At 42.9% G+C, this 27,799-nt stretch overlaps 1 protein-coding gene across 2 annotated transcripts in view; it reads right to left on the reverse strand.

The window, feature by feature from the left end:
• DPYD (dihydropyrimidine dehydrogenase) overlaps positions 1–27,799 on the reverse strand; it is a 1,460,234-nt gene that overhangs the window by 346,262 nt on the left and 1,086,173 nt on the right. For both annotated transcript variants that reach the window (XM_088479173.1, XM_088479172.1), the window contains 2 exons: positions 25,745–25,865; positions 10,951–11,070 (listed from right to left, as the gene is read on the reverse strand). In XM_088479173.1, coding sequence (XP_088335299.1) covers positions 10,951–11,070; positions 25,745–25,865 — 241 coding nt within the window. The remainder of the gene's footprint in view (positions 1–10,950; positions 11,071–25,744; positions 25,866–27,799) is intronic.

The following is a 27,799-nucleotide window of genomic DNA, read 5'->3' on the forward strand; positions in this document are numbered from 1 at the left end:
GTTTTGTAAAGACGTGGAGAGTTGGATAGGGACAAAGAGAGAATTCCAGAGGTAGGGAGCAGCACAGGCAAAATCTTGAAAGCGGGAGCAGGAGAGACGGCATTCATTTTAGGAGCTAAGAGGGCAGGCTGGAGTGTGAAGGGAGATTAGTTCAGATATGTAAATGGGAGAAGTAAGCATGAGAAGCTTGAATTTGGTTCTGAAGGGGAAGGGGATTCCAGTGTATGGCTTGTAGGAGAGGGGAGGCAGATGTAGTATTTTTGGAGAGAAAGATGAACCGGGCAGGAGTATTAAGGACAGATTGGAGTTGGGAAAGGTGGGAGTCAGGGAGGCTATATAGGAGGAAGTTACAGTAGTCCAATCTGGAAATGACCAGTGACTGGATGAGGGTCTTAATAGTATCCCGGATGAGAAAGGGTCTGATCCTGGAAATACTTTAAGATGGAAAAGACAAGACTGTGAGAGGTACTGAATGTGTGGTTTGAAGGAGAGGGAAAACTCCAAGACAGTGCACTTGGGGGAGATGGTTATGCTGTCAATAGATAATGAATTGTGGGAGGTGAGGTGATGTGGGAGCGTGGAAAGATAATCAGTTCATTATTAGACATGTTAAGTTTAAGAAAGTGCTGGGACAAAAAGGAAGATACAAGTAGGGATAGAGGTGGGAAAGATCAGGGGAGGAAAGGTAGATCTGAGTGTCATAAGCATAAAGATGGTATTGGAGGTTAAAAGAGCTGATGAGCTCACCTACAGTAAGAAAATGTATTGAGGTAGAATAGAATTGGATGTGAAAGGCTCTTTCCCATGTGGGCAGTGCAAAGCATGCCATAACATGATCAGGAAGAAAGAGATAGAGGACCGATATGGTAAGAAACATATATTTCAACAATTTATTAACTGTAATACAGTGGCAGAAATTTACTGCATAGAATGCACTTGTATTAAAAGATATGTTGGTATGACAACCAGACCTTTAAAACAACGATTACTGGAACATATCGGCAATATCAAACATGCAGCCACGGATATTCAAAAAATGAAGAAAATCACAACCGTGGCAAGACACTTTCACACATACCATCAAGGGTCCTGGAAGGACCTAAGAGCCTTTGGCCTTGAAAGTATATCCCTGGGCCTAAGAACAGGAGATCTAACAAAAGAACTCCTGAAGAAGGAGTGTGAATGGACCTTTAAATTAGACACTGTCAACCCGAATGGTATGAATGAAATGATCAACTGCAGTCCCTTTTTAGAGGTCTGACAGATTTGTTTAATAATTCTCTTACGGTTTCTTCTTGCATATAACCATCTTTGCATTTTCTAATTTTATTTTTCATTATATATTTTTTTATTTATGTATTTTTTCACATTTGCGGTGTGATTACTTTTTGAGTGGTTTGTCACAATTGTATATATTCTGTTGTGGTATTCTTTTTGATTAATATTTACACTAGTAAAACAATTATTTTTATTTTATTTTATTTTTCAATATTTTTCTTATTATTTTTTATTTTTATTTTTATTCATTACAACTACACATATTTTATCACTGATCATCAATTATTATATTTATTATAGACACTTGGTGTTTTAACATATAGAATGAAACACAATAAATTAGTTATGTAAATGTAAACATAATAAATAAATAATGTAAGTATATATATATATATATATATATATGTGCAAGTTTGTTTGTGTGATGTTTATGTGTTTATAAATACACATATGCGTACGTTCATATAAGGATGTAGGTTGTGTGCTTATCACCTTTACACCATTTACTTACCTCACACTAATAATTTATTTAATTATTTTATATGTACTTTATTTTTCATTTTTTATATATTTTTTTACTTTATATTTATAATTTTTATTTTTTATTTATTTTTTATTTGTGGAATTCCTATTTATTAAAACAATTGAATATTTATATAATGTCTTTGTTTTCTATTAAAGAACTGTATATGGTATTAACGTACTGCTACGGTGGTAATTAATATTGCTTATAGATATATTCGGTTATGTTGATTGTGCTCGTGAATTTATTTATTTATTCAATGGATCTACTGTTGCATCCTTATATATTACTCTGAATAATCAACGGGTATAGCTCCTTTATATACCCTTGTAAGATCTAGGAGAGATATATAGTGTTTTTCATCCCCTTTTCTTTTTTATGTTATTTCAACCTCATGGTTATATGAGGTACTATTTATCTAAATTACAGATAATATACATTGATTTAGATATTGATATCTTGTAACTACAGCTATGGTATGCGAGTGTAAACTTTACTGCATGAATAATGATACTATAGCTCTAAACAATAATTCTTATTTTACTTTTGTTCCCCTGTTTTTGCCTGGATGAGTCATTCTAAATACTATTTACTAACTGAATTATATATAACTGCCATGCTAGCAATGTTGAATTGAATTGATACTATGTGACCAATTGTATCTAAGCGCTATCTATGCTATCGTATTATACTGTAGAATATAGATAGAAAATTATCTATTATAAATATGGTGCCACTGTTTGCTTTTACCTTGATATTACTTGGAAATTATAAACAGCATGTGATTATATACAATATTTAATTTTTGGAGATCTTCCGATCAGCTGATCACCCACTGCTATGATGTCATCTGATCACCTGACTTTTCTGTTTCCTCATTATCATATTGTTCAGTGGATGGAGGATAAAACGCAGCGTAGTAGCGGTCTTGCTGAACGCTTTATTTATGATGCTTATTCTGGTGTACTATATAATTTATATAGGGTAGGTGATCCTTTGATTACCAGATTAATAAAGTAAGATAACCTCCTCCACTGCTATGATAAAGCGCTAGTGGGCGGGGACGTGACTTGAGAAAACAACCAATCATGGCCAAACAGGAAGTATTTAACTCCGATTCAAGCACACGTTCTTTGACAGCTTCCTTGAAAAAGCCTCCGGCGAAACGCGCATCGGCCTCACAGTTGGAGGGGACTCAGTGCGCACTGTAGGACCCCTACACCACGTTCCTATCTGGGAGACAGAGTAAGGTATCTATACTTTTTCTCATTCACTGCTCTCTCATTGGTTGTCCCTCACCAGGCTCCTTGCGCTGCCATTGGCAACAGGGACCGTAGGTTATGCGGACACTTATAGCAGAAGCAAGCTATGCTATTTTCATGTGCCATACGTTAGTGACACTCATTCCACGTCTGATACTTGTAAGACGTTGGAAAGCAGCATCTAACTAGTAAGTGCACTACTCTCATTTTCATGACTATTTAGTCAGTATTTAACTTCATTCTCCCAGATAGAAGGGAGGGATGCCTCCAATCTAACCTCTTTATTGGTATATAACATTGATAATGGTGTTCAGCTATTTTAACTATATGTTTATGTTTGTTTTGTTATATGTTTGATATGTTTTAATATTTCGCCTTATTCTATACAAGAAAATTATTTTGAATCATACTTGCATTGATTTATGCCTGCATATTTGAGTATTTAACAATTATATACCCCCATATATTGTCTTTGGGATTGTCATTACATACTAACTCAGTGTCCAGGTCATTTCTTAGACCTCATATCTCTGCAGGCAACTACTTTGTTTATTATTTTTCTTGTGTATATTGGCCCTCATTCAGACCCACTCGCTAGTGGCTGTCCACTCGCAAGTGGGTCGATGGTGCGCATGCGCGAGACGCGACGAGCGAAGGACTTTCCTTTGCTCGTAGAGTCTCATCAAAGGGGGCGTGCTGTCAATGTTGACTGACAGCACGCCCCCTTTGGGAATGCCTACCGTCTGAAGCCGGCACCACTGACATCACTAGTGATGTCAGTGGGAGTGATTTTGGCTCTGATAGAGCCAAAATCACTCCTGGCCTTGCGGTTGAGAAACTCAACCGCAGGCTTCTGCACGCAGTTTCGATGGTCGCGATGGTCAAGACCATCGCGACCATCATCCTGCACGCTCGTATATGCTGTGGGTGGTGACCCACAGCTATACGAGCGTCCTGGAGGACGCTCCATATTTATGGAGGTGGGCCCTGATTCAGAGCGAGCGCTCTGGTCAGAGCGTCCGGCTCTGAATCAGGGCCATTGTCTGATATTGTATTTTTGTCTATATATATATATTTGTGTGCTTGTCTCGCCCTCCCCCCAAAAAAAAACTTTTTTTGCCTAATAGTATCTATTTTAGCCTGGCATTAATAAAAGTTATATCTTAATATTATTTTCCCATTTGCTCTAACCAGAGTGTGCCCCACAATAGGAGTTTTCTTTTTCATTCTTTGCTTCTTAGAATAGAAGAGGTCCAAGAACAGAACCTTGGTGGACACTTCCTATTAGTGGAAGTGGGGGGAAGTGGAATCAGAGAGGTAGGAGGATAGACAGGAGAGGGTAGTATCAAGCAGTCTGAGGGAGTGAAGGAGTTTCAGGAGGAGAGGGTGGTCCAGAGTGTCAAAAACAGCTGACAGATCAAGGAGAATAAGCAGAGAGTCATGGTCCTTGGATTTGGCAGCAATTAGGTCATTGCTGACTTTTATGAAGGCAGTTCAGTGGAGTGGACAGGATGGCAGCCAGACTGAAATGGGTCAAGCAGGGAGTGGGAGGAGAGAAAGGTGTTAAGGCAGTTGTAGAAAATGCACTCAGGGAGTTTGGAGATAAAAAGAAGGAGAGAGAGAGAGGTCAGTAGCTGGAGAGGGTGTTAGATGTGAAGGGTGAGTTCTTAAAGAATTATGGAGACAAATGCATGCTGAAATGCAGAGGGGACAGTGTCTGATGAGAGGCAGAGATTGATGATACTGTATGGGCAAGATGGGAACAGACAAAAAGAGAGAGGTAGTGGAGGAAGCAGAAGGGGATAGGACCAAGAAAAGAGGTGGAAGGGGGAGGGACCGGATGAGGGCCATATCTTCATCTCCAGATACAGGGGAGAAAGAAGACAGAGTTGGCAAGATAGATGGAGGGTGGTTGGTCAGGAATGGCAAGGGTGGGGTGCCGAGGGTCTGGTGGGATGTGATGCACTGACATTTGGAGTAAATTTGGGATGTGAAGTGGGTAGCAAAGTCAAAGGCAGAGAGTGAGGAGGGCAGACGAGATGAGACATGGGAGGGAGTTGAAAGTGGCTAAGAGATGATGGGTGTTTGAGGACTGGGAGGACATGAGTTTCTTGAAATATGATTGTTTAGAGAGCTAGAGGGTGGTCCTGTAGGTTGAGAGCATGAATTTGAAAAGAAGGTAGTCTGCCTTGGAGCATGACTTCCTCCACTTTTTGCAGAAGTAAGGAAGACATAGTAATAGGGAAGTGGCTTGTTCAGGGCAGTAGAGAGAGATAATGGGGAAGAGAAGTGAGTCGAGCAGGGAGGATAAGGATACCGTGTTGACAGTGATGTTTTCCTAGGGAGGCAGAGGTCAAGAAGAAGTGAGGGATAAGTTAAAAGAGGAAATTTGATAGTCTCTCTATCTCCCCCCCGTCTACTATTATGTCTACTTATAGTGCAGGAGTAGTGGTTACATTGCCCAGATACCAGTAAAGGCAGTGGTATACTAAGCTGTATCCGCTTTAGTGGTTTCTGGGATGATGCATTTCTCAGACAATGGCTACAGCTTAGTAAAGGTAGCATACTGTATGCCTACATTTGACCCTGTAGTGAGCACAGTTGCTACCCCATGGCTCTTGTTACTGGCTGGCAGATTTCCTGGAATGGTACCCTGCTACCAGTATCTCTGCTGGAGTGATACCCAGAGAGTCCTTTGGATGCTCCAGGCAGGCATCCTGCAGTCTGCACAGCTGCTCGGAGAATCCCCAGGACTGCACTTCCTGATGCTGGTGGCCCCGTCCCCCTCTGCATGTCATTATGACATTATGCGCACAGGGCGCCAGCTAGCTTGTTACATTGCCGTTTGAATGTTTGTATTGCATACTTAGGACAAAGACAAAAAAAATGAAAACTGCGCTCTGATATTTATGTTGGGACATAGGCAATAGTATATAAGGTAAAAATTAATAGTTTATTTCACCTTCAAATAGAGGTTAATAGATGATTGTTTAGACAGTCAGCATGAATAAGGTAATAAGCAATAACATTTATTGTATAGACTACTAATAGTTCATAACAAGTCTATAATAAAACATGCACTATTGCCTATGTCCCAACATAAATATCAGAGTGCAGTTTTCATGTTTTTTTTGTTTTTGCTAGTGAGGTTGATGATCACCTCTTCTTTATTTAATTTCTCTGGTCTCCTAGCGCTAGGTTATTTTTGCGTTTATACTTAGGACAAAGACCAGGTTTGTTTATCTTCCAAAGACCTACTGAAAGGTGTAAAATGCATCATATTAAAACTATAAATGAGAATAATGTTGTGCGTCTATGCCTAAAACGGGGAATGTGTCTTAAATATGCCTTTTCCTTTATCTCATTGAAGTAAATATTTTCTGCAAAGATAATCTATTTTTTCCACTTGGGTGAAAAACTAGGTCTATTTGGTTGCTAAAAGCATGCCTCCCAATTGTGCCGCATTCAGCGGGACAGTCCTGTTTTTCTGTGACTGTACCGCTGTCCCAAATGAAGGCTGCAGTGTCCAACAGTGGGGGTGGGGGGGAATTGGATGGAGCTTAGCAGAGCAGCAGGTAAGCAAATGGAGAATAGATGCGTGCGCATGCACATGGCATCTATTCACAGTATAGGGGGATCCATTGGACAGCCCAGCATATCAGAGAGTGCTGGGCACACCCCCAAAGTGACATTAACGGGGGTGCCAGGAGGCTCCGTCCTAGCTTTCCCCAATGCCCTGCCCCCTTTATGTGATACCCCACCCCCTTTTCAGGAGCGTGAGATGACCCGCATTCTGAAACATAAAAGTTGGGTGATATGTAAAAGTGTATATAACAAGGAAATCCCCAATCAGCTGTACTTTTCCCATTAGCAAGTGCAAACAGTTAACACCCTTTCTGATTCCATCCTCACATTTATATCAGTGCAGACTTCCATTATATTGCTTGTGTGGCAGATATATATTTTTGTATGGTTGTAAATTTAGTGCACAGGAAAAAAAATGGCCTTATCTGATTTTAATATATTGGTGCATGTTCGGTATTAAAATCAAACATCAAATTGGTTGCTATAGGCAACATATAGTTTTACTTTGAATTGGTTATCACAAATGTCCCAAGATGTAGGAGCTCTGAAAAACAGAAAACCTTTACTACGGCAGTAAAGTTGCTAAGTTTGTTTTTCAAGCTTCCTGTAGATCTACTGTACATAAACTCTGGCATTTGCAATGTGTATTTAAATGTTTTCAATCACTAGGTAACATCATCTTAAGATGGCATTACCTATACTCAAAAATAAAGGTCCGGCAAAGCTGTTGAGGCTTTGGTTTGATTACTGCTGATTGAAATTACTGTGCATGTAACGCATTTCACAGAGACCTTTTACCAGCAGTGATAGGCTGCCAATGAAGTAGAGAAGTCCCTTGCAAAGAGCACTCTATTCTCCCTTTAAGTCAGTGGTATGTACACTATGGTTATAGTGTGTGCAGTGAGCATGGGCCCATGAGTTAGGAGGGCTAATTTTACAAGCATAATTGTTCTAGCATGAAGCAGGTAGGGCTGGGGCCCTGGCCTGGCCAAATATGATGTGCTTCTGCTGTTAACAAGGATTACCCCTGTCCTGATTGCTGCAAATACCTAAGACTGAATGAAAGGATAGTGATTATCTCACAGAAGATGATAAATATACTGTATACACAATTGCAGCAAAACAATAATATCTTAGAAAGGTATACAATCGGGAAGCGAGCTGCCTTAATACCGGCAGCCGGCTTCCCGACTGTCATATCCCGGCGAGGGATGAAATGCCGGGCGTCTAGATGTAGACACCTGACGTATCTCCGACGCCCGGCATCCCGATCAAAGGGATGTCGAGTGCCACGAGCAGACAGCCGTGGGGTGGGTGGGTTAGGTTTAGGGCACCCGGGGGGCACTTAGGGTTAGGCAACCCCCCGGGAGGGTTAGTCCAAGGGGAGGGAGGGTTAGGGTTAGGCACTCCCGGGGGGGCTTAGGGTTGGGCAACCCCCAGGGGGCTTAGGTTTAGGCAGCAGGGAAGAGGGGGGTTAGGGTTAGGCACTTGGGGGGGAGGTTAGGGTTAGGCACCCCTAAGGAGGGTTATAGTTAGGGGGTTAGGTTAGTTAGTACTTACCTATCCACTATTGGGATTTCCAGCGCGGATTTGCCCTTCTGCTCCACGGGAGGTTTCTGCCCTCCCTGAGCTCGCCTTAGGACACCTGCATTACGGTTTGACAGGTGTACCGCCCTAGTCAAACTCTCCACCTGCCACTGATTTCCAGCGGTGTCGGGCATCCGCTGCCGGGAACTCTGCTGTTGTCGGCCAGGCGCTGCCGAGAATCGAACCGCTGGCCATGCACCCGGTGGCATTTCATACCGATTCAATTAAAAAAGACACTTCATGAAGAACCACCACTAAGGTAAAATGCATTAGAGGTGCATCCAAGAGCATACATAATCTACAAAAAAGGGGAACAATAATACTCAAAAAGAGGGGCACAATATAATGGGGAATGAAGTTAAATCAATTTTAATCCAAGTTACATAAATACACACCATCCATATCGTTACTGAGAACACATGCAAGAGGACATCAATGTACAGTGTATTACACTAATATAAACAGAGAACTCAGATACACCTGTTATCTCACAATAATTAATGTGATGAAATAAAATTAAGATATGTAATATGTAATATGTATTGAGGATTGAAATTACCCTTAAACTACTTATCAGCTGATGTCAGCAACAATTCCCAGACATTTAACCAAAACATAGCTTATCTAAAAAAAAAAAACAGAGACAACCATTGGCAAGGAAAAAGGGTCAGCTTTATTTATTTAATTAATTTTATTTAATGAAATGGGATAGTATGGTGGTGAAAGAAAGAGCGACCAAACTACTCATTAGGAATAAACCATAACTTGTCAACAACACACCAGGCCTAGATGGGGGTCTTCTGCCTACCTATATAACTCCCCTCTCAATGACACAAATCATAATGCCCACCTGGACCAATGGTGCTGCTGACCCCAGTAGGGTACAATCAGCCTAACCCGTATATTGGTGGGGAGAGTATCTCAAGATCTAATGACAAGATAGTCACTGCAGTCGTTCTTTTACGCAAACCCCAACAGCCCAATAGTGACAATTAGGGAGTCCTGGGGGATTGTCAATCGATCAAAGAGGAACCAGAATATTCCAGCCAGCCCGACTCACAAAAAACACCCATAACTCCACCCACTGAAATCCTAACCAATGAGTAACAGAAGTAGGCCACTGAAAACAAATATTATATGCATCTGCCATTTCAACAGTTAGTATAATTAGTTATTATTATGAGGTTCAGGTATAAAATATTAAGGATTGAAATTACCCTATGAGTTATATGAAATAAAGAGTGGGATAAAAAGAGGGGGTTGAAAATAAGTATGTGATGTGCAAATGTCAACCAAAGAAGCAACATAGCCTAAGACACCAACAGCATAAGGTAATCATCAGGTAATCAAAGCTGCAAGAGCAGTTAGGAGAGCAGCTCTTAACCAGCTGTGCTGCCCAGCAGAGGAAGAGTCAGTGTTGTACTGTATGACACAGAAGAAGCTCACAATATTGTTCCATAATGTGAGTAGTGAGGAGCGTTGGTGATATCAGTAAGAGCTATCTATGCGCTGTGCAGATTTTCTTCCCACATGGAGGAAGTAGAGGTGGGACCTGATGTGGACTCCAGACCCCTCACCCAATGGACAATGCATTGAGTAGGAACAGGGGGGGGGGATGCATCAGAGGAGAATGGGGTGGAGCTCATGTGACAAGTGTAAAGTGTGTGTTGAGGAGTATATATAACCCTTATTATATTCCCTTTATCACATACTGTATGGGGGGAGAAAGCACATTGCATGAACACAGGACCCCTAAAATCATTAAATGCCCCTGCCTTAATACATCTTCAGACAGTGTCGCAAGCTACAACCTACTATGTCTCAGGACCTGACTTGACCCTGGTAGAAAATTGCTATTTACCGAGTCCTAAGGATAAATTAGCTCACAGTAATTGTGGGTGGTAAAGATGATTAAAAGGCTCTTAAAACTCCCCTTCCTAGCTTCTAGAATCAAACATCTGAGCCAGTTCTTTAATCACAGAATTAAACTATATTCTATTACTGTACAAGCTGATTTTATTAAATACGGTACAAGAAAAATGTATTAGTAGCACAAAAAAAGCAACTTGCTGCAGAAAATTTTCAGAGTGTAATTAGTGCGTTTTCTAGCCAGTAAATAATATGCAGATAATTTTTCGTTCATTTTACACTTCTTCATTGAATTCTCATCATATTGAACCAATGCATATTGACATAATAGCAATTTGAAAAAAGGAAGTGTGTTTAATAAATGTAATAAAAGAGTGGTGGCCTGAATGTGTTTTCTATGTATCAGATATTCTTATTACACAAACTGAGAAATGTTCATGGTTTTAACAGAAAATTATTTAAAATGTACCCACTTGGATTCTGTTTCTGACGAGAACTGACTGTGACCATTGATGCTCAAATTTAGATTTTTATATTCCCCTGTCTAAAATGCAGAAAGTAATAGCAAGAAAAACTGTATAAATGGAACAGGTCATGCAATGTCTCTTTCCCATTGACCTTACTCTGCTATTATACTGCTGGGTTCCAGTATTAAGGAAAGGGCAACATGAGACTCTTCACACTCAATATGTTCCATCTGTCACAATTATTAGAAACGCACTGACCAGGATTGAGCTCAGAGAATTGTGTCTTACAGTGAACATGCCATCTGAGCTTCTAACGTGGACCCCCTGAGGTTTTAACAGCCTTTAAGGAAGAGCTCAGAACATAAAGGGCAACACCTACCAGACACGCCACCATATGTGGTCCTGCTCCCTCTTCCAACTGCAGGCCATGGTGTTCCGTCTGCTTTAAGTCCCATCAGTCCTGAGACTGTATTGGTTGCTGTAACACCATCTGCACCACCTGTGAAACAGAACATGTTTTAACCCTTTGATATTACATCATAGGAAATCACATTTTTACTTCCTGCTAAAACAAAATCTCTTTGAGACTTTATATTATTTTCTTTTTTATCATTGTACTGTATATTATTTACTTTTTTTATCATTGTACTGTATGTTAATTATTTGTTTTGTGATCCCCTTAATGTACAGCACTGTATAATACTGTATGTATTTTATTCACAAATGGTAGTACAAATAATAATAATAACAATAATAGTACTACTACTACTACTACTAAAGCTGGCCATACATGCTACAATTATCGGGGCGATCCGCCCGATATCCGCGGATCGCCCCGATAATTGTAACATGTGTGCGGGCGAACGATTGTTAAATTTTGCTCGGTCGGGCATGCCGGATTGTCCAGCATGCCCGTCCCATGCAATATTCAGGGGGTAAACTGTCGGCCGTGTCAGGCAGTGTATGCCCAGCCGCAGCTGACAGACCGACATTACAGATGGTGTAATGGTTAGCATTACTGCCTCACAGCATTGAGGTTGTGGGTTCATTTCCCACTACGGCCCAAACTGTGTGGAGTTTGTATATTCTCTCTGTGCTTGCATGGGTTTCCTCCGGGTACTCCGGTTTCCTCCCACACTCCAAAAATATACAGGTAGGTTACTTGGCTCTCAACAAAAATTAACCCTGTATGTGTGTGAGCATGTGATAGGGAATATAGATTGTAAGCTTCACTGGGGCAGGGACTGATGTGAATGGCCAAATATTCTCTGTAAAGCGCTGCGGAATATGTGTGCGCTATATAAATAACTGGTAATAATAATAATAATAATAATAATAATAATCTGTATTCCTTCCCATGGAAGGAACAGGGAAATGTCTCCTCCCCCGGGGGCGGAGCGCAGATGTCGGGCTGAAATCTCACAGTGTATGCCGCAGACATCTGTGGCTGGCATGCTGTCAGATAAAATGTCTGTCGGTCTGACAGGCATTTTATCTGAACGTGTAAGCCCAGAATAATAATAATAATAATAATAATAATACTGCTACTACTACTTTCAATTAGCAGTAGTCTTATAGGGAAATATACAAATATATGTTGGGTATAAATATTTCCAATCGAAAATTTGTATTTTGTCCAAAAACATAATAATAATAATAATAATAATAATAATAATAATAATAATAATAATAAAATAACCATTAGCAGTAGTCTTATAGGAAAATATACGAATATGTGTTGGGCATAAATATTTCCAAAGAAAGGGTATTTTGTCCACAACCTTACCAACAACAATAGTAATATTAACAACAATAAAACTGCTAACAATCTCCTACAGCTGAGGATCATGTCTAGGTTTCTCTGCCACTGTTAGTTTCACTGGGAATTACTTTTACACAAGTACATTTTCTGGGGGTTTTTGGCACAAAAAAGACAAAAAAAACACTTATGCATGATTAATTAAAAGCAGGAATAGATGACTACATTGCTCGAAGTATAAAATGTTACCAAAGTAATAAAGATGTAGGGAATTAACCCCTTCATATCATGTGACATTTTTACATTTTGAAGATGACTGGGTGAATCACATCTCTTCACAACGGCAGGTCACCTGACAACAATTATCGGCAGCCATTGGATAAAGAGATGTGACCAGAAAACCATGTTGTCCATTTTCTAGCCCTGTGATGTGCACAAACAACTTTCTTTTGTCGCAGCCGAGTCTGCGTCTTTATGCTAACGCTGTGGCCAATTCTGAGCATACTGAGATGCCCACTTGCAGCGGCGCTAATCCGTCATGGTGCTTCTTTAGATGCACCATCAAATGCAACATTGTAACTTGCACAAGTCAGCACTACTGCGTGTATAGGCACAGAAGTTGTCAGTAACACACCTGCGGCACGCCCGTATCTGGCTAGCCATCCCCTCATGTTACATCCCAGGAATGACCACTGAAATCCCCAGCATCCGAAATCATTCTGCATCTCCCTGCGGTAACCATCGGAATGCAAGCGCAGTACGACTCGGACGCATGGGCGGACTTACAACATGGGCCAACTGCGCGCGACAGCAACACTTCATCCACCTCTGAATCAGCCCTGTTTGCACAATGAAACATCATGTACAAGTGACATAAGTAGGGACATAATTGCCTAGTTTTGAAAAAGCTTTTCAGGGAGATTGTGAAAGCAGCACCTATGAGCACGGCAGTAAAGTGGGCGTGTACTGCTACATCTGAGAGGCGTGTCATAAAATGTACTTACATCCAAATTTAAATGAGCCCCAAAGAATTTAGTAAGATCTGCTTGTATACACAATAATTCTTATATGAAAATGCATACAGCCATAGGGATTGCACTTATGATTCTATTTGAATGTATATTCTGTATCTCTAATTTATTTTTTTCTCTCAAGTATATAACAGCTACATACTGTAATGGGGGTAAGGTGCAACCTAGACTCTTCAGGGGGTTGGGGGAAATGCCAACGCTGGAAGCCCAAAGCCACAGATTCCCGACAGGGCAGGTAAGTAGGCTAACCCAGGGGGTGCCTAAACCTAGCCGCCCTTCCCACACCCTAAACCTAACCCTTTTTGGGGGGTGCCTAACCTTAACCTCCCCCTGGTGGTGCCTAACCTCCCCTCCCTCTAGCCTAATCCTAACCCTCGCAGGGGGGTGCCTAACCCTAACTCCCCTCGAGGGTGCCTAAACCTAACCCTCCCCTCTGTATGTCTAACTTCTATAGGTTTCCTGTGGTTAAAAAAACTTATCAATCAAAGTTAAAACAAACCCTGTGTCATCCTGAATAATCACAATACATAAGGTTGCTATACAGAACAATCTATTGCTACTTCTCCGTTGCTCTTTATTTTGCTTTGGAAATCAAACAGAATGGCAAAAGACAGAGGTTCTGAAAAGATCTGAGCCCTTGCCCCAAGCCTCAGTTCACTACTTTGATAATCATCACACCTTGCACATGCTTATAAAAGAGATTTTTGTTTGCTGTACCATGGCTATACTTGCGTTAGAGTCATGCAATTGTTTAACCCAGTGGTTCCCAAACTCAGTCCTCAAGGTACCCTAACAGTCCAGGTATTTAGGATATCCATACTTAAAAACAGGTGATTTAATTAGTACCTCAGTCAAGTTGATTATACCAGCTGAGCACAAGCATAGATATCCTTTTAAACTGGACTGTAATGCCGGGTACATACTACATACTAGATGAAATGTCGTCCGATCTGGTGGATCGGAGTGTCATATTGGGCGCATTGTCTAGTGATATGGCCCATCGGACCTGCATGCTGTCGAATGCAGCATTGCCCCCGCTGCCGCTCCATTGCTCCCAGCATCGGCAAGTGTGTATGCACACGGGTTCTGTCGCTGACGAGGTCGGTACACACTAGACATCGTCTAGAGTGTACAGACCTTTAGGGTGCCTTGAGGACCATGTTAGGGAACCTCTGGTTTAACTCCTTCATGACAGGAAGCCTTTCCTCTTTTATTACTTTATAATTAAAAGTCAACTTTATAAGTTTTTCTTTTTTATAAGACGCCACATAATTGCTTTTGTCGTTTCACTTGGAAGAGATAAGGCTTTCTTTAGGTCATATATTGGATTCCGAATAAATATGTTTTGTCCATTGTATGGGGAAAACAAAGATTCTGAATAGGACTCTATCTGTGCAGGTTGTATAGTTCTCCAGATGTTGGTTGTTTGTGTAGGGTGGATGTTCCACTTCCCATCCAGAGTATGCCTATGTGTCATAGAGGATCTGCAGGGGACTGATGTGAATGTTAATATTTTCTGTACAATGCTGCCTAATATGGTGGCAATATATAAAAAATAATAACTGACAGGGAAAAGTCTATTTAACTATAGGGGACTTAATGAAGAATTCTAGAAGGGATTTGGAGAGAATTGGTTTTAATTCAAATACCAAATGATTCAATATGTGCTCTTCACAATGAGGTACTTTTGTGCAGTTACATGTTTCAGTATACACCCTGCAGGGTAGAGCTGAAAAGATCCTGCTCCGGCTCGCCTAATTGCAAAAGCAGCCTATAGGTTAAAAAAGTTGTAATAAGGTCACTGCGCTTGCTATGTAGGGCTTGAGGTAGCGCAGCTGTGTCTAAAGGGTGTCTTGCCTTCCCTATATATTATTAGCAATTAGGGGAGATACAGCGCTGCATTGGAGAATGAATATATGGGATGTTGGGGGCAATAGAGTAAATGCTGTGGGGTGTAAACTGAATGGGGCACTAACAAAGGCTGCCTGTAAATCGAATGCAGATTTTTACCCACTTTACGTTTGTTAGTGCCTCATTCAGTTTACATGCATGCGCTCGGCATCCTTTCAGCTTCACCGACACCGCTGCTCTCTGCTTAGCAAAGCAGAGCTGCGGCGGTGCCTTAGTGCCCCCAACCTCCTGACCGACCATGGGACGCTTTGGATCTTCAGTGGAGGAGCGGGACAGTGCCCACAAAACATTACTATCTGGCTGAAATTGGAATAGTTGGGAGGACTGCACCTATATGGGCTGGCGCTCCTGTTTGGCCGCACTGTTTGAACACCCCTAGATGTGGCTCTGAGGTCCAGTGAGACTCTGCTAGCGCCGGGTGGCTTTTTGCGTCTTTTTTTTTTTACCAAAAATGTATTCAAGTAGCAATGCAATGTGTCTAGGACGCACCAGCATACTGTGTTGATTAATTTGATTTTTCAACACTTGTATATTTATGTGTGACTGAGTCTCTGAAACTGTATATGAAGTGTTATAATGTAGCGGCCGCAGCTTTTTTCATTCCAAGTTTCGCTGTGGTTCATATACAGACTCAGGTGCACACAGATAGGCATGTATCACATAGCAAATTAATCAGCACAGTCTGCAGGTGCATCCTTGTCACATCACCATGCATTTTCAGCAAAGAAAGATGCAAAAAAACTCTCGACGACACATTTTAGGAAAAAAAGATACAAAAAAGATGCCAGGAGCTAGCACAGTCTCACGGGACCTAACGGCTCACTCACACCAGGCAAGTGGCACTGCATGGCATATTGAGGCTAGATGCATGAGGACACATCTATAATGTCACTGCCCAGAGCCACATTGTTAAGTATAGACTGTAATACACTTATAATTTGGTGTAAGACTTTTCTTAAGGTAGATTCTTTTGGAGGAGAACGTGCATGCACTGTTCTCCATGCGTCTTCTCTTTTCCATCCTGTTTAGAGAGGGACGTGCCCTTGAGTATCTAATTTACAATGAAGACTGTACACTACAGGCAGAGACCCCACTATTCCACTGTGTCACCACCGCTACGTATATATCGATATATATATAAAAAAAGTTTAAAGCTGCCAAATCTTACATACTGTAGCTATTTAGTATTAAAAAAGTAAGCTATTAGACTACATAGTGATATTGCGACAAATCGACAGAGCGACAAATCTTATATATGAAATTCATTGGTCTGTTTATTTGTCTGGTTATGCATTCAGACACCCCTGCACTGATTGGGATGAAACCAACACAAGGTGTTCTAGTTGGATCCTGGCCACGTTTTAGAGGAGTTAGAGTCTTGGGTTGGACCTCCTGTTGGTGTACGCTGGGCAGAACTTTGTCCCAGAGAGCCTGTTCTGAGCCTTCTACTGGATGGATTTGGATGAAAACTTCACACAGAGTAGTAAGATTGGATCCCAGAAGACATACTAGGGGGTTGAGGTTCTGGTCGGACCTCCAGTTGGTGTACGCTGGGCAGAACTTTGACCTGGGGAGCCTCTTCTTGGCCTTCCACTGGATGGATTTGGATGAAAACTTCACAGACTATAAGCTTGTATCTCAGAAGACATACTAGGGGGTTGAGGTTCTGGTCGGACCTCCAGTTGAGGTATGCTCGGCAAAACTTTGACCTGGGGAGCCTCTTCTTGGCCTTCCACTGGATGGATTTGGAAGAAAACTTCACAGAGGGGTGGCAATTGGTCTGGAATGACTAGTGAAGTGGTTGAGGTCCAGGGAGCCTGTTCAGGGCCTTCCACTGGATTGATACATATTAAAACTTAATTAATTGAAGATTTAAACCAGGGCAATGACGGGTACTTCAGCTAGTTAATTATACATCCCATTGCCACCACTGTGTATATATGCATGTACAGTAGGTGCATACTACACCATCCAGCATCCAACACCTGTAGATGCTGCAACCTGTACTTGCTGCATGCTGTGTAGTCCTGTGTTATTCTGCACCTGCTTTCTACAAGTTAATAAGCCTACACCTGGTTAATTTTTACATGTGGACTAACCTCCATTACACACCGCTGACACCTTTTAACCTCATAATATCTGCCAATAGGTCATGGGTCCAGTCACCAGTATGAACAATACCAAGAAAAAAAATATGTAGCAACATGGAACAGAAAAGTCCTATATTAATGCAAGGGATAAAGAACAGTGCAGGAGCCAGTATGAGCTTCATTAACCGAACAGCATCAGAAAACTAAACTATATGGAAGTTTGTCATGTAATTGCAGTTAAATTGGGAAAAGCTGTGGAAGCTTACCCAAGATCCATGTAATACCTCTAACCCAGATGAGGGACTAAGTGCTTAAGTGCTACAAAGTAGGACATAAGGCCTCAGAATACAGAGCAAGAGAACCAAGTGGTGCCTCATCATATAAGCATGATAGATGGAATGAATCAGTGTTTAATGTGGCAGAATGTAACTGCAAAGATGGCTTGTACAAGGATTCAGGAACCACAAGGCACTTTGAGCTAAATATAATAGAGTGAGAGTTTGGACAGCCATTAAACGCACCCGCAGATACTTAAACGGTACACTCCTTAAAGGTAAAATTAATGAGAACTGGAAATATAGAGTTACAAGCATTCTGTGATGCCGATTGGGGATCGGATGAAGATGACAGGTTTTCCTACACCGGATGTTTATTTGCATTGTCGGGCACAGTCGTTTGTTGAGCAAGCAGGAAACAGCCTACTGTCACCTTATTCACTATCAAGGCAGATTATATAGCTCATAGAAACAGCTAAGGAGGCATTATGGCTGAAGGAGACTTTGTATGAATTAGATATTCTTAATTTAAATGACCATGTCAACATCGCATGTAACAACAAAGGTGCAATTGATTTGTCTTCTATCACTAAACATCATGGTAGTTCTAAGCATATAGGCATAAAATACCATTTCATTAGAGAGGTACAGTAGTAGACAGCACAGCGGTTCCAAAATGAAGTCCTCAAGGCACCCTAAGAGTCCAGGTTTTAAGAATATTGATGGCTGAGCACAGATGGTTAAATCAAAATGAATAAGTCACTAATTGATGTGCTCAAGCATGGATATCCATAAAATCTGGACTGTTAGGGTGTGTTGACGTGTTGAGGACCGCGTTCGGGAACCACTGAGAGAGCACCTTAATCAGAGTGATTTATGTGACTAGCAGGGCCAGTGCTACTATTAGGCAGCTTCAGGCAGCTGCCTACGGTAAGTGTGCGGGCCACTGGAGAGCGGTGCTGAGTCCACAAGAAAAAATTGATGGATGTATCTTTAAGTTATAACTGGAACAACCAAGACTGATGCAGGATCTCCCTCATCCACGGCACTGCACTGTCACCTGTTAGTGCAGTAGAGTAAGCAGCAGTAGCGACTGCCCCTTACCTCTCCTCCGAGTGCCAGGCTGTCACTCACATAAGAAGCTCTGCCCCAAAAGAAAACAGAAGGAGCTGCTGTTGCTGAATGGAGCCTGGTAAGGTATGTTATGACTTTTTGGTGAGGAGAAAGAATTAATGGATAGGTAAATGTGTGTAGGGGGTGGGGTACTTGTGAGTGTGCGTTGATGAGTTCAGACATGCTTCGTTTGTGTGACATGCTGGAGTTATTGAGTGATGGCAGCGTGAGTGTGTGGTGGGCTTTAATGAGTGCTGGCAGGATCACTGTGTGTTTGTGGGGGGGTGTAATGAGTGCTGGCAGGCAGGGCTGTCATCAGAAATTATGGGGCCCGAGACTGCCAAAATAGCTGCACCCCCAGTGTTCCGGCAAACTCCAGCCCCGCAATGTCTTTCTAGCCCCCCTTCTGTCTCCCCAGCCAGCCCCTCTTTTCTCCCCATCACTTATACATTTATGCCTTCCCCCACACACTGCTTAGTTACAATATATATGTCATATATATGTATTTTATGATTTTTTTCCCCCAAGGCCACCTCCACCCTTTCCCTTAGACAGTATGTGTGTATGTGACTTGTTTAATGATCTTGTGCCCCTTCTTTTTACTTACCGATTCTTCTGTTTCTTCCTCTATTCCACTTCTTGTCTGTGATCACTGTGCTGGGCATCGGCTCAAGCTGCCAGGGAGAAGTGTGTTCGCTCCTATCTTACAGGGTGTTGTTCTAGCTGGCTGGGGTATAAGCCGTCAGGATGTCACAATGTCCTAATGTCTCACTCCCCTTCTCAGTGTGATCAGACTGTGGGCTGCGGCATGCCAAAGTATGAGGAGGGACTCGGGGAGGCAGAGACAGCCGGGCGGGCCGCTCAGCCTCACAAATCTATTGCAGCACCTGTCCTCATTGTAGCACAGTAGTGGCCAAGCAGCCGGGGAGCAGAGCCCTGGTGAGGCCTCTGGGTCGGCACTACAGGAGGTGCGGGCCCCCTCTCTGTCCAGGCCCGGCACTCCAGGACTGGCAGTCTCCCCCTGATGGCGGCCCTACTGGCAGGTTGAGTGTGTGTGGGGGGTTTAATGAGTGTTGGCATGGTGAATGTGTGTGATTTGTATTAATGAGTGCTGAAAGGGTTAGTGTGTGTGGGGGCAATGAGTGCTAGCAGGGTGAGTGTGTGTTACTGAGTGCTGGCAGGGTGAGTGTGTGTTACTGAGTGCTGGCAGGGTGAGTGTGTGTTACTGAGTGCTGGCAGGGTGAATGTGTGTGTTAATGAGTGCTGGCAGGGTGAATGTGTGTCTGTGTTAATGAGTACTGAAAAGGTTAGTGTGGGGGGGTTAATGGGTACTGACATATATTGGGGCACAGATGCATGACATAAATATGTATTGGGCATGGATGTGTGGCATAATGTATAAGGGACCCAGGTGTATGGCATATAAAGAATTTGAAGTACATGTGACATATGTAGTGTGGGCATTGTGTGGCATAATTCGTGACTGTGGCATACAATAAATTGTATTATGTATAGAATATGTATTGGGGGCACAAATGTGGCTTATTATGTATTGGGGGCACAAATGTGTGGCATGTTTTATGTATTGTAGGCATTCATGTGTAGCATAATTATGAAGTGGGGATACAGCTGTGTGGCACATAATGAATTTGTGGCACAGATGTGTGGTATATGAATTGGGGGCAGTGTTATGAGGTACATTATGATTTTGGGGCTTTGCTGTGTGGAATATTAGTTGGGGGACTTCTATATAGTATATTATGAATTTGAGACACTTTTGTGTGACATATTATAAATTGGGGTGACTAATGTGTGGCATATTATGAATTAGAGGGAGCAGGTGCGATGGATGAAATTTTGCCTAGGGCACCCAGAAACCTTGCACTGGCCCTGGTGACTAGTGAGCAGGGCTGGATTAAGGGGGGGCAACACGGGCGGTCATCCCTGGGTCCCCACACACAGAGGGGTCCCCACTACCGGGGCCCGCAGTCTGCACCCGCCGCAGTGAGCTCGATCCACACTACAGAGTAACAAACACACGGCTACCAATAGCAACCGATGAGAGTCAGACAGACTCTCATAGGCTGGTAAGTCAAAGGAGGGAGCCAGCTGGAGCTCACTCATGATCTTTCCGGCTACCCCCGCTGCGGGTGATGGGAGAGACATCATGATGTCTCTCCAGTGGTGTAACTAGGGTATTTGGAGCCTAGGGCAAAATGGAGCCCCCACCCACCCTATATGCGCGCACCTATGGCGCGTGCAGCAAAAAATGGGCATGGCCACTGAAAAATGGGGTGTGTCAACATGACACACACCCATTTCTTGTCTTCGGGAACATTTCTTTTCATTTGCACCTTAATGCAGTGCCCCTTATACAGTCCCCCCTATGCAGTGCCCCTAGTAGTGGTCCCCCTTATGCAGGCCCCCAGTAGTGCCGCTTATACAGTGGCCCCAGTAGTGGTCCCCCTTATGCAGCCCCCAAATAGTTCCCCTTATACAGGCCCCCAGTAGTGGTCCCCCATATGCAGTGCCCCTTACACAGTGCCCCCTGTAGTGGTCCAACTTATGCAGCCCCCCATTAGTTCCCCTTATACAGTGCCCCCAGTAGTGATTCCCCATATACAGTGCCCCCAGTAGTGATCCCCATATACAGTGCCCCTTATACAGTGCCCCCAGTAGTTGTCCCCCTTATGCAGTGCCCCCTGTAGTGGTTCTCCCTTTTCAGTGCACCATGTAGTGGTCCCCCTGTGCAGTGCCCCCAATAGTAAGCCCTTATATAGTTCCCCCAGTAGGAGTCCCCCTTGATGCAGTGCCCCCTGTAATAGTCCCCAGTAGTGGTCCCCCATGATGGAGTGCCAACAGTAGTATCCCCCCCCAGTGGTAGTCCCCAGTAGTGGTCCCCTCCCGAAGCTGTGTCCCAGTAGTATCCCCCCCAGTAGTTGTCCCCAGTAGTGGTCCCCCATGATGCACTGCCCACAGTAGTATCCCCCCCAGTAGTGGTCCCCCCCAAAGCAGTGCCCCCAGTATTATCCCCCGTAGTAGTGGTCCCCCCCTGAAGCAGTGCCCACAGTAGTATCCCCCCCAGTAGTAGTCCCCAGTAGTGGTCCCCCCGAAGCAGTGCCCACAGTAGTATCCCCCCCAGTAGTGGTCCCCCCCCTAAGCAGTGCCCCCAGTAGTATCCCCCCCAGTAGTGCTCCCAGTAGTAGTCCCCTCCTTAGTAATAGAGCGCGCCCCCCCGAAATACACACTGAAATGAAACAAATAAAAGAAAAATACTTACCTGTATCCACGCTCCTGCTCCCGCCGCTGTCCGCACAACCATCCTCCCGGACAGTGCCCCCGCTCTGCATTATGGGAGAGACATCATGACGTCTCTCCCATTACCCACTGCAGGAGTCGGACGGAAGCCCGGCTCTTGTAGTGGGCACGCTGCAGTCAATGAGACTCTCATTGGCTGCTGATTCACACAGACATCACAGACAGCGCTGTTGGTGATGTGTGTGCAGCAGCAGCAGCCAATGAGAGTCTGTCTGACTCTCATTGGATGCTGATTCACACACACATCGCTGCTGCTCGCGGGTGATGTGTTTGCAGCAGCAGCAGCCAATGAGAGTCTGTCTGACTCTCATTGGCTGCTGAATAACACACACATCGCTACCGTGCTGGCGGCGATATGTGTGTTAGCACAGCCTGAGCCCACCTGCCACCCTCCTCCTGGCGCTATTGAGCAAGTGCTCAGGGGGAGGGAAGGGGCTCAGCTGTGCAGCACAGGACCGGCGCTGGAAGCCTAGCGCCAGCCCTGTGTAAATGTGTAGCGCTGACCGCACTCACCGCGGTCGACGATACACTGTCTAACTAGGGCGGGCTGGTACCGTGGCCAGCGGCGCGCACCCCCCCCATGCCGCCAGTCCCACAGTGCCCAGGGCACGTGCCCCGATTGCCCTGCCCTAGTTACACCACTGTGTCTCACCCATGGTGCAGGAGAAGAGCAAGCCAGGACTCAGAGCGGACAGCTGCAGTCGTGTCAGGAGCTTGGTTTCAGGTAATTTTTTTTTTCTTTGTGTATGTGTGTGTAAGAGGCAATGGCGCTGTATAGAGGGGCCCCTATAGGGGTCACTGTATAGGGGTTCCACTTCATGGGGGCACTGTAGGGGAGGACAACTACTGGGGGCACTGCATAGGGGGACTACTACTGGGGAGAACAACTACTTGGGAGAACAACTACTTGGGAGAACAACTACTTGGGGCACTGCATAGGGGGGATTACTACTAGGGGCACTGCATAGGGAGGACTACTACCAGGGGCACTGCATAGGAGAGACTAGTACCAGGGGCACCGCATAGGCGGGACTACTACTAGGGGCACTGCATAGGGGCCTACTACTAGGGGCACTGCATAGGGAGGACTACTACTAAGGGCATTGCATAGGGGGGACTACTACCAGGGGCACTGCATAGGGGGGACTACTACTAAGGGCACTACATAGGGGGACTACTACTAGGGGCACTGCATAGGGGGACTACTACTGGGGGCACTGCATAGGGGGGACTACAACTGGGGGCACTGCATAGGGGGGACTACTACTGGGGGCATTGCATAGGGGGGACAACTACTGGGGGCACTGCATAAGGGAGACTACTACTAGGGGCACTGCATAAGGGGGACTACTACCGGGGGCACTGCATAAGGGGGACTACTACTAGGGGCACTGCATAGGGGGGACAACTACTGGGGGCACTGCATATGTGGGGACTAATACTGGGGGCACTGTATAGGGGGGATTACTACTAGGGGCACTATATAAGGGGCACTGCATAGGGGGGACCACTACTGGGGGCACTACTACAGGGGGCACTGCATGTGGGGGGCATTACTGGGGGCACTGCATAAGGAGCACTTCTACTGGGGACATTGCAAGAAGGGCATTACTACTGGAGGCATTACGGTGAATAGAAAGAAAAAAAATTCCCATGGTGACAAGAAAAGGTGGTATATAGGGATCCCCACAAGTTTGCTGCCCCTGGGCCCCCACAGACCTTAATCCGGCCCTGCTAGTGAGGGAAATCTTACATATATGATAACCAAAGGTCTAATGTCACATGCACTAAATGCCTTTGTACAAAAATGTGGACATGTTGCTGTGGTATGTATTACATATCACCCTGTGTTTGTGGTTAAAGATGAGATGTCTAAAATGTGGAATTATTATGTAACTAGAAACAGCCTTGAGCGAGGGGGTGTTTAATGGAAAGTGCTCTGCGCGCAGCCCCTCTTTCCATCCGGGTACTAGTACCAGATGTACAACCTGTGACCCTACAAGTAAGCTACTGCACATACTTAGTTCTCTGTGCGTCTTCTCTACTCTGTCCAGTGAAGTGAAGAATGTGCCCCTTACGGAGACTGTACACTGCAGGCAGATAAACCACTATACCACTGTGTCACCGCTGCTACATATATTATATATCCCACCACTACTGTGTATATGTGCATATAGGTGCACACTACACCATCCTGAATTAACCACATATGTTCCTGGCTGCACCTGGAGATATTGCATGCTGCTGCACAATGTTTAACCCTATGTTATTCTGCACCTGCTTTCCACCAGTTAATAAACAAATCCCTGGTTAAGTTACCTGCTATGTGAACTAACCCCCATTGCACACCGCTGACACCTGTTGGGAGATGCATGCTGAACCTTTCTTTCATTATTCAATTATGTTTTAACTAGTAAAGGGATCCAGGACATGCTGGGTCACCTCAGACCGCCCCGCCAGCCACTCACCCCTTTTTTCACCACTCTGCCCCCCTGCTGTGACTGCTTCTCACCCCCCTCCACGCTCCATTCCATCCTGACCCCCCTCCCTATCTGTCTAGTCTCACACCCCTCCTCCTCTCTGTTACCTATCCCTGGAGGCTGACCGGACCCTGCAGTGCTAGATCTGTTCCCTCGTAGTGGGAGCTGTTGGGTTGCATACCCTGGCTCCCACTGCGTGCTCCTTCAGGACACGGGACAGACCTTATGAAAATAGTATATACAGTAGATACACTGCACTATGCATAGGAACACTTTTGTCTCATGTAAAGTATAGTAAGTACAATTTATGTACTTTGTAGAGGGTGAATGAAAAAACCCCTCTCCATCCCTTTATTTTATTTAGAGATGTACGCTGACCCCATGTTTTGGTTTTAGATCCGGATTCATCTTCGTGTTTTGGTTTTGGTTTTGGAAAACTACCCTCATGTTTTTTGGTTTTGGATCTGTATTTTTTAAATTAAAAAAACAGCTAAAGTGGCATCATTTTGTCCTGTTAGCATGCCATCCAAAATCTGAGTTTGGTTTTTAAATCCAAGTTCCGAACCGCAGGAAGATCCAAAATGGGACTCAGTTTGACTCCGTAGCCCGAATTGATTCCAGACTCAGTTTGACTCAGAACCCCTAAATTTGGTTGCTGTTGGTTCTCTGAGAACTGGACCCACACATATCTAATTTTATTACAATAATCTGACTCCATAAAATTAAATCCCTCAGTTTCTACACTGCTCTGCAAAATGAGTTGCATTTCACAAATTGAGAAGCACAGAGGATCCAAAACTGTCTTTCAATTTATAAATTGCCTTGATGATTTATACAGATATTATTTACAGACATTTCTAAATATATTACTATCACTTGTGTATTATACTCTTATTACTATGCCTTTGTTACCATTTTAAATGTTCAGAAATGTTTTTAATTTACTCGACAAAAATCTCACTCACCATTATATTTAAAGCGTATATGAATATCATTATTTTTATTACTATTATTATTACTATTATTAGTATTATTGCTATTAATATTATTATTCTGCTCAGTCCAATTTGTGTCTGAAAAAACATTGCAAAGAAAATATAGCTTTATTATATTTCCCCTGAACATTCTCATCATCAGATTGTCTTGGACCTGCTATTTCGCATGGCCTCTACATAGTGTCACAATTTATTACTTACCTTCTTGTGCAGCCATTGCAATCTGCACAACATCTGTGACATTTGGGGTCAGCTTGGCAAAGAAAGGAATTTTGACAGCTTGTCTAACCCAGCGGCAGATGTTGCGCACCAGTTCTGGATCCTGTTCAAATAGGTCAGATATGAAAAAGAAAAAATTAGTAATTTGTCTAATCTAATGAAATACCAAGCAAATAATGAGAAAACAATAATCAACAGAGCTATTCTTGTAACCCAGTTAAATCAATAATTTAACTGAACCCTGTGAAATAAACAGTGCAGATGCATTGTTGTACTGTAATGTAATATAGTTCTTAAGGAAAATCTGAATGAATTCAAAAGTAATTAACACACAGGGGGAGTAAATCAGGCAAAATTGCACAAAAAATGCAAGATTTAAACCGCCTGCTTGACTGCACTGCATATAGTGGGTTGGATTAAAAAAAACTGAAGAAAATATTGTTCTGGAAAAATTAAGAAGAATTTGTGAAAAGAATTACTGTATTTTTGTTTATATATATCTATATATATATATATATATATATATATATATATAGAAAATAGTATAACTATTATTAGAATTTGCATTATCTAGTGCCAAAGACTTTTGTAGAATTGTTGCTTAAAAAAAATATGTTTAAGTAAGAGCAAATAAAAGCAGTTATTTGAAAGGCAGCAGATTTCATTAAATTTGTACAAGAGCATTTATTAAACATGATAGTAATTTGGCAATGCCCACTTTTACATTTTCTAAACTGTGTTTGAGGTCATAAAATATATTTAATTTATTTGCTAATGATTTTGTTCTGGAAAAGTAAAAAGAAACATGTAATATCTTAAAATTTGTTTGGTGAACTGTACTCATTTTTGGCTAAGTGGATAGAATGTATACTTGTATAAATTTCAAATACATACTTATTTTTTGATTGCATATCTTTTAATATAATAATAATAATAATAATAATAATAATAATAATAATAATAAATTTCAACAACAATAATGACCACCGGGGGCAATGTTGCATTGGATTCTCTCAACATTTTAATAGAGCAAGCTATATAGCATCTCACAATCATACTATTATTATTATTCTCCTTTATTTATATGGCACCACAAGGGGTCCACAGTGCCTTACAGAGTACATAAACAGAGACAGTATGAACAAAACAAGTGACTTGCATTACAAAATATTGCAGAAAATGGACAAGTTTGATAATAATTTCTGCAGCAGTCATAGCACCCAAATAAACAGCAGGGCAGCTAAACCCAAGGTTTGGTGCTACTGTTGACATTGGGAAGGTGATGATGCTATAAGTTGGGGAAGGTAAAGCATATGAGAGAAGAGGGCCCTGCTCACAATCTAAAGATACTGGCACTTTTTGGTGCATATCTCATGCTCCTCCCCCTATATATACCCCAATGGCAGAATTAAGTCACTAATAAAGCCCAAATGAGAGGAAAGCAGAGATGAGAAATGTATACTGCCTCCTAAAAAAAGTATGAAAAAAAAGGAAAACTACAGAGCTAGAGAGGGTGTCCAGTAAGATGCAGGGAAGCAGAGAAAAAGATTTACTGTAGTGTAAGATTTCTCTTTCATCCAGTGGGGAATATTGGAAATTTAGGGGACTTGTCAAAGCTGTCCCTAATGGCAGGGTGCTACTGGGCAGTGCAGAGCACTTTTCACCCAAAATTAATATCCCTGGATGCTACAGTATGGAATTTCTAAAATTTTGTGAAAGTGTGCATGGAAAGCCAGATGGCCACTCTGCACAAATATTACTCTAAGATACCATACCTCGTCACCCACAAAGGCCCCACCAATCTGGTGGAATGTATCTTCATTGTATCCACAACATAAGCTCCCACATAAGCCAGCCAAATAAACTCCATTATCCAATGCGCAAAGGTCTGCCTAGCCCATGAGACCCATAAAAGATAAAGAGCTCATCTGTCTGGCGTCTCTATTGTATCCTAAGGAAATAAATCTTAAGAACTCTAATGGCATTTTAGAAAAATCTAAATATCTTTCTGGGAAAAGATGGATCTTTGATATTTTT

This window comes from Taudactylus pleione, unplaced genomic scaffold (genome assembly GCF_031769625.1).
Source record: "Taudactylus pleione unplaced genomic scaffold, aTauple2 ptg000228l, whole genome shotgun sequence".
Lineage (NCBI taxonomy): Eukaryota > Metazoa > Chordata > Amphibia > Anura > Myobatrachidae > Taudactylus > Taudactylus pleione.